Raw genomic sequence first — 7936 nt, 5'->3', positions numbered from 1 at the left:
TTACAAAATATATTGTTACAGTTTGATATCGATACTATGTACTAGAAGACGAGTGTGGCGTTTCGATGCCCAGACTCATCTGCATCTCGTCAGAAAAAAATCAAAATAAATACTAAAAAAGTTTCAAATATTTTGTGTGTGGTAGATAATTTGATGCATGAGGTTCGCTCAAATTTTTAGGCCATTTGGAAATCTGAGTAGCTCTCAGCAAAAAAGATAAATTGGGTCAGAACAATGCGTAAATAGTAAACATTTTTATAGACCTCAAAATTTTCCTTTTTATCGAGAGCCGCTCAGATGTTTAAATGATTTGAAAATTGTAGCGAGCCTCACGCATCAAATTATCTACCACACAACCACACAAAAAAATGATTTTTTTATTTTTTCTAGTATATTTGTTTTGATTTTTTTCGTCGGGGCGGGTGTAGCTGAGCCTGGGCTCAAAAGTGAATTACCCCTGGAAGACTTGATATATTTTTGCACTAATACCGACATTGTCTTGTCAAATCCTGGCTTTGGTGTCCCTATGCACTATCACCTTTGCAGCCACCCAACCAATGGTTGGCATTTCAAAAATAAATATGAACAATAAGCTACCGGACCGAGATACTGTTGGTGTAAAGGTGACATATGGTGTATAGCACTTCTGCTAGCTGACCTAGGTTATGATGTCTCTTTTTATATGAAGAGCAAACATTGGTGGAAGCCCATATTTGTCAAAGTTGACATGCAACATGGGGTCGCTATAGCCCACAGCGTGTCATGGCACATTTGGCGCTTCAATTTTCGTATAAATATTGAAGGGGGATATTGACTTAAAGCACCCGTCGGTCACTGGCACATCAGACATGGCGCCCACTACTGAAATTGCACTTCTTCGGATCCATCAACATAGCCGGCGATCTATGCGCCTGGTCCCAATGAAGAACTTAATTGTGCTTTGCAGAGCATGTAGTTTTTCCCTGGTGAGCTTGTCAGAATTGTGCGCTCAAGGAGGGTCGTCGCCGGAGAAGAGGAGAGGATGCCATCTAGATACATGCTCAGATATCATGCAAACATGTGCGAAGAGACGAGGACTATGTGGTGAGGCGTGTCCACCAGGTAGGGGCCACTCTGTTTATACCGGTCATTGTCAAGCAATATTACTTTGAGTACCAAGTCTAGGGTTTAACCGGATAACAGATAACACTTATCAGCACATTATTGCCATTTCAAATTGCACATTAGCAAACTCTAGCATAAATATTATATTAAAGTTGTGTGGAAATAATTCGTTAAAGAGCGCTAGAAAGTCGTAGGTAAGTGTGGTAGGGATAGCTTTCAGATAGAAAGCTGCCGCTCCATTTTTAAATTTTATTTTTGAAACTTGCTGCTCATTTTTCTTAGTGACGCGAGGGAGATAGGAAGCTACTGCCTTGCTTGCCTTCGTTTTGTAGGAGCACAGCTTTAACTATTGAAACGGCGCTTTTTATTGAGGTGGGACGGGGTTTGCGGTTGACCTTGTTATCGTGGAAAACATTCAAAATAATTTGAATTCAGAATTTTTCATCTAGAAGTAATTGACCCTGAACTTGAAAACAAAGAAACAAAACGGTCAGGGGAATCTATTCCGTAACCCGGGCTAGGAAACTCGGTAACAAAATAGTGAAAGAATTTATTGCCCGATAACCCAACCTCATGACATTTCTAAACCGATTCCCTAAAAATAAAAATGGGGATCCGACGGAGTAAACCCTTAGTGGAGTATTTTTTACTTCACTAAGTTTTGACCAGATCTAGCCGATCCCGTACATATAACAAAGTAAATTTTTTATTTTTTTTAAACTTATGCAATTCTAGTATACATTGCAACTACATATTAGCACACATATAGACTAAACATAAATAAGAATGTTCAAGAAAATCACGAATATAGTTTACAAACCGAATTTAAAGCTTACAAATTGAATTATTCAAATTTAAACACACCGGATGGTCCAAATGGTGCAAATAACATGAGATAGAACAACTTGGAAGCGCTATGAAGTTGCCAATGATGCTCAATAAGATCATCTTGGTGCTAAGCATGAACTTGTCGGATCTCTATCCTGCGATGCTCTTCAAGGAATGCCGGGATTCTATTTGTATCATCTCGTGGCTCAACTGGAGTCCCGTTGGTGATGTATCGAAAGTTCTCGCATATCTCTCTCATCTTCAATGATCATGTTATGCAATATGATGCAACAAGTCACGATCTGCCATAGAACCTTGGAGCTCCAGTACTCGGCAGGGCCGCGAACAATTGCAAAGCACTTCTGAAGCACATCGAAGGCTCTCTCCACATCTTTCCTAGCAGCTCCTTGACATTGGGCAAAGTGAATATTTTTGTTCCCTTTTGGCTGCGGAATTGTTTTGACTAACGTGGTCCATGATGGATAGATGCCACCCGCAAGGTAGTAACCAATCAAGTAGTTGTGCCCATTAATTGAGTAGTTGCAAGCAGGAGCATCTTCTATAATAAGCCTAGAAAACAGTGGTGACCTCGACAACACATTTAAGTCATTATGAGAGCCAGGCAAACCAAAAAATGAATGCCATATCCAATGATCCTTCATTGCAACTGCCTAAAGAATGGCCTTTGTACTGACCTTTCATCCTGCAGGACAGTTCTTCCATGTCCAGTGCATATAGTCAAGTGATCCAAGCATCTCTGGCCAGCCACTTGCTTCACTCTCTGTCATCATCCTCTGAGTGTCTTCCTTGTTGGGTGCTCTGAAGTACTTAGATCCAAAAACATCAATCACTGCTTTAGTAAACCTTCGAACGGCCTCCAAGACCGTGTCTTCACCAACGCGGACATAGTCGTCAACAACATCGGCCGAACACCCATATGCCAAGACTCGAACAGCCGTTCATCAGCGCGCTTGCACTAATCTCTCCGCATGCATTTCTCCGAAGCTTGAACCAGTCATCATACTTACCAATGACTTTTGCAATGGTCAGAAAAAGACTTGTGTGCACCTGAAAACGCCAGCGAAAATACTTCTCCGGATAAATTGGATGTGGAGCAAAGTAGTCTCCCATGATCTTTGCATGCCGCTCCACTCTATCACAGTTGATGTGTATGCAGCCAAACAACGATTCTCTCCTAGGCGGCCGAACATCATCGTTGCAAACCATGCCTAAAACGGTTTCGAAGTCTTCGTCGTCTTCTTCCTCTTTGGGTGACGACGAGTCCACGAAGACCATCTCCCTCAACCTCTTCATCTACAATTCAAACGGCTTGGTTCAATCCAAACGGCTCGGTTCAAAAAGAAACAAACGAAAAAACTCACCAAGGAAATCCGTGGAACACTTGCATGCGGTGGTGATGCACCGGCCACCCGCCGTCGTTTCGGCCAAATCGGCGGACGGCGAAGCATGGGAGTGACTTGCAGCGACGCACAAGCAAGGCCAGGTGCGGCGACAACCAAAAAGGAAGAAGATTCGAAGCGATCCGACAAATCGGCTACAATGACAACGACAGTGTTTCACCTTGATTCTGGCGACGACGACGGGGGCCAAACGGGCTCTGCGTCGGGTATAAGCATGGCGAGGGCCAAGGGAGGCAACGAGGTAGCGATGGGGCCGATGGATGGTTGCTGGGAGGTGTGCCGGCGAAGAGGCAATGGCGGGGGCGAGGCAAGAGAGAGGCTCAACTTTTACTCCGAACGATAGTGGCCGAGTAAATTTAGGCACAGGATAGAGGCCGAAGGATAATTTTTCCTTCACTAACTGTTTTAGGGGATCGGCTAAGTGCCGGTTATAGTAAAACCGACTTTTACAACTCTAAAGCCGGACAGAAAATCAGTTAGAAATGCCCTTACTCATTACTCATGTCTCCGGGAGTCTTTACAGAATTACTCCCTCCGGCCCATAATATAAGATTCAAGTTGCAAAACAATCTTATATATTATGAGAGGATGGAGTCTGGGATTCTTTACAGAATTACTCCCTCCGTCCTATAATATAAGATTCAGCTTGCAAAACGATCTTATATTAGAAGAGGAGGGACTAGACTGCAGTAGAGACGACGTTGCCGGGAACCCCCAACAGGTAGAGTTACTCTGTCTTAGAGACGACGTTGCCGGGAATCCACCAAACCGATCTGAAATACTCTACCGCACCAATGCAGCGCGGAAACATTTGATTGAGAACTGTTGGAAAGTGACGACAGTGAGCTTAGCTTAGTTTATACTCCAGTTTGGAGATACGAATCTGCTGCCGCATTCGTCTCCCTCCTCGAGGAGAGGAGAGTAGAAGTCTCCCTCACTCAGGTCTCTCTCACTCTCTGTTAATTTGTTGGAGAATAATGTAGGAGTATATCCTTTGCCTCGATAGGCTTTGTTTCTCTCAAGGAAACGGAGCAAACTTGAGCTTCGCTCGGCACAGACAGAACTATGCTTGCATATTTACGAGACCTCAAAGTCCAAGCAAGAGATCACAGTCTGAGCACACGATGCTAGTCCATTAGTAGAAGGAACCCCCTTGCTTATACGGCAGCACATTTGCCCAATCAGTTGAGCTCAGGACAACATGGAAATGAATAAAAAGTCAGCTTGCTCTCCTGTTATCCGTAGACTTGTTCATCGCCCGCGTCGCCGACCAAATTAATATTACGCGCTGCTTGCAAGAAACGGGCAGTGATGCCTGGATTGTGTCGTGGAGTCAACCTCAATCAAATGGACAAACGTGCAGACAATTACAACATTTTTTTTGCTTATCCGGACTGAGTTTTCCTTTCTTTTTTGTTTTCTCACGTCATTCTACGCTACACTTGCTTCTATATAGCCAAGCTATTGGTACGCCGGTGTACACAGAGTTCTCCTCAGGAACTTCCTAAGAATACTTCACAAATAGTCTTGAGAATACTGCATCGAGTGTCAAATGGAAGCAGCAGATGAGGAGAGGCCACTGCTGAACCGCCATCGCCGGCCTGCACAGACACAGGTGATCCTCCGTGCTGTATAATGCTAAAATTTTGAATTTCCATATGTGATGCATAGCATGTGGACCGCATTGGTGTTCAGGACGAAAGCTCAAGTTATACAAGTGATGGAACGGTTGATATCTACAGACAGCCTGCTCTCAAGCAGAGCACTGGCAACTGGAGAGCATGCTTCTTCATTCTAGGTACTGCAGAAAGCTTACTAAGAGCATGTGCTTCAGGCTCTACATTTTCCCTACAGAAGTAATAACGTGTTATGCCTTGGACGTAAATCAGGCGCCGAATTCAGCGAATGCATGTGCTTCTTCGCCGTCGCCAAGAACTTGGTCACCTACCTTACGACGGTGCTCCATGAGAGCAACGTCGACGCTGCGAGGAACGTGTCGACTTGGATCGGCAGCTGCTTCCTCACGCCGGTCATCGGAGCCTTCTTGGCCGACTCTTACTGGGGAAGATACACCACAATTGCAGTTTTCCTGTCGGTTTACATCGTTGTAAGCGAGACAACGTTTCTGAATTTACTGTAAAATGGTGTGCCGCATTTCTGCAAATTTTCATTGACCACGTGCAATATCTCTGAAAATTTGTCTTGTGCCAGGGGATGCTCATCGTGACATCATCGGCGGCGCTTCCGTTTCTCCTTCCTCGTTCCTCCGACGAGAGTGGTGGTGTCCATCCTGCCGCCGTATACCTGGGGCTCTACCTTGTCGCCCTCGGCACAGGTGGAATCAAGCCCTGTGCCGCGGCCTTGGGCGCCGATCAGTTCGACGGCGCCGACCCAATGGAGCGGGTGGCCAAGGGCTCCTTCTTCAACTGGTACTACTTCTCGATCAACATTGGCTCGCTGCTGGCGGCGACATTGCTCGTATGGGTGCAGGACAACATTGGATGGACCGTCGGGTTCGGGATCCCGACTGTCCTCATAGGATTCGGCCTAGCCGTGTTCGTCGCCGGGGGGAGGATTTACAGGTACACGCCACTAGGACGGGGAGGTAGCCCATTGGCGAGGGTCTTCCAGGTGGTTGTGGCAGCCACGAGGAATTGTCGTCTCGAGCTGCCCGATGATTCCTCGGCCCTGCACGAAAATGACAGAGCTGAGCGTACCGGTCAATTCACGTTCTTTGACAAGGCTGCGATCGTGCTGCCGTCGTCGGAGAAGAAGGGCCCGTGGCGGCTCTGCACGGTGTCGCAGGTGGAGGAGCTGAAGACGCTGCTGCGGATGTCCCCCGTCTGGGCGTCGCTGCTCATCTTCTTTGCGGTCACCGCACAGATGTCGTCCACGCTTATCGAGCAGGGCATGGCAATGGACAAGCGCGTCGGCGCCTTTGTTGTGCCGCCTGCGTCCCTGTCTACCTTCGACGTCATCAGCGTCCTCGTCTGGGTTCCTATTTATGACGCCGTCCTGGTGCCGCTCGCCCGGCGTGTCACCGGCGAGGACAGGGGCTTCACGCAGCTCCAGCGCATTGGCGTCGGCCTAGCACTCTCCGCGGCCGGTATGGCTTACGCTGCGTTGATTGAGACGAGGCGGCTGGCGGCGCCGGCGACCTCGATGAGCATCATGTGGCAGGCGCCGTGCTACTTCGTGCTGGGCGCGGCCGAGGTGTTCGCCAGCATCGGCATGCTCGAGTTCTTCTACGACCAGTCCCCGGGGTCCATGAAGAGCCTCGGCGCGGCGCTCGCGCTGCTCGCCATCGCTGGCGGTAACTACCTCAACTCTGTCCTACTCGGCGCTGTCGCGTCGACCACCGGGTGGATCGCGGACAATCTCGACCAAGGCCACCTTGACTACTTCTTCTGGTTCATGGCCGCTCTCAGCGTGCTCAACCTGTTGCAGTTCGTCTACTGCTCGACCAGATACAAAAGCATAGATCAGCATTAGTATAGCAGTCAATTGTAAATGTTCTTAATTTGAAAATCTTTCATCGATCGTACTTGAACAAGAATATTGTTCCCGTTTAGCTTCTTGGCGACGTATGAAGTTTTTTTTTTTTGAAAGATCGGCGACGTATCAAGTGAAAATGGATTTCAGTGCAAACTTCAAATATTTTGCTTCTAGATGCTGGACTCTAGATGGTCCACAGTGATTTTGTTAGAATAAATCCGAGACATATCGTCGATCATCCGAGGACGACACCGAGATTTGTTAACGAGATTCACCGATATGGCTACATCTCCGAGGCCTGACTACATGCGCTCCTTCCCGTGACACCGTCACAATACCGCACACCGGCCACCCGGGCGCCGGCACATGTCATCAGCTCCCCCTTGCGTGCCTGTGCTATTATGTTGGCATTGATTACATCGTGTGTCTAGCCCCGCTATATATGAGAGGCCTAGAATATAAGTGTCCTATTAGGACACGACTCCATATCCTATCTAAACACAAAACAAGTCCAACTGTAACCTACCTTATACATAATATTCGACACAACTCTAATAAACTCCACCTTGGTGAATATTCTCCACCACTTTGAGTTCGTCAATGCATCAAACTTCCATGTACATTGGACTTGAACTTATCCCATGAGCACCGCTGCTACTCCAAAGACTCCATATGACTCCACCTACAACTTGTAGTCCTTTCTTTTCTTGACCACAATCAATGCTCGAGCAAAATTAGGTTTCTCTTTACTCTAGTCTGTGCTCCCAACTTCCAGAGTATCCGTCCAACGCCATCACACACTGATCACTGACCTGCGTGAAAGTGAACAACTCACATATTAGATGTCACACGTAAGAATTACCTGAACTCAACATCACCGCTCCTTTCTCGACCGCTTGTCTGAAACTTTTAGGAATTTCACCGTTGCTTGTAGTCATCCCGAGTCAAATTCGCAGTTGTCTCACCACATGTATGACCACCAGAGCCCTGGTCCGTCTCCATGTCCCGTGCATACCGCACGCCTCGCCGCTATTACCTCGTCGAGCCTCCGCTGTCCCGGTCGAGTCTCAAGGGTTGCGAAACCACAC

At 47.2% G+C, this 7936-nt stretch overlaps 1 protein-coding gene across 1 annotated transcript; it reads left to right on the top strand.

The window, feature by feature from the left end:
• Positions 1-4813: 4813 nt before the first annotated feature.
• On the top strand, positions 4814-6924 carry LOC123152068 (protein NRT1/ PTR FAMILY 8.3). The gene is made up of 4 exons (XM_044571675.1): positions 4814-4968; positions 5049-5151; positions 5243-5460; positions 5565-6924. The coding sequence occupies exons 1-4, from the start codon at positions 4906-4908 to the stop codon at positions 6843-6845; spliced, it is 1665 nt and encodes a 554-aa protein (XP_044427610.1). The 5' UTR covers positions 4814-4905; the 3' UTR covers positions 6846-6924.
• The last annotated feature ends 1012 nt before the right edge of the window (positions 6925-7936 follow it).

Source organism: Triticum aestivum, chromosome 7A (assembly GCF_018294505.1).
Source record: "Triticum aestivum cultivar Chinese Spring chromosome 7A, IWGSC CS RefSeq v2.1, whole genome shotgun sequence".
NCBI classification, from domain to species: domain Eukaryota; kingdom Viridiplantae; phylum Streptophyta; class Magnoliopsida; order Poales; family Poaceae; genus Triticum; species Triticum aestivum.
The sequence above is the reverse complement of the archived record's forward strand: the minus strand, read 5'-3'. Positions and strand labels throughout refer to the sequence as shown.

What these genes read in the sequence shown, in the direction of transcription:
- LOC123152068 (XM_044571675.1), top strand. Translation starts at nt 4,906, where the DNA reads ATGGAAGCAGCAGATGAGGAGAGGCCACTGCTGAACCGCCATCGCCGG. An exon ending in AGCATGCTTCTTCATTCTAG is followed by an intron (nt 5,152 to 5,242) that starts GTACTGCAGAAA and finishes GACGTAAATCAG; the next exon opens with GCGCCGAATTCAGCGAATGC. An exon ending in TCCTGTCGGTTTACATCGTT is followed by an intron (nt 5,461 to 5,564) that starts GTAAGCGAGACA and finishes GTCTTGTGCCAG; the next exon opens with GGGATGCTCATCGTGACATC.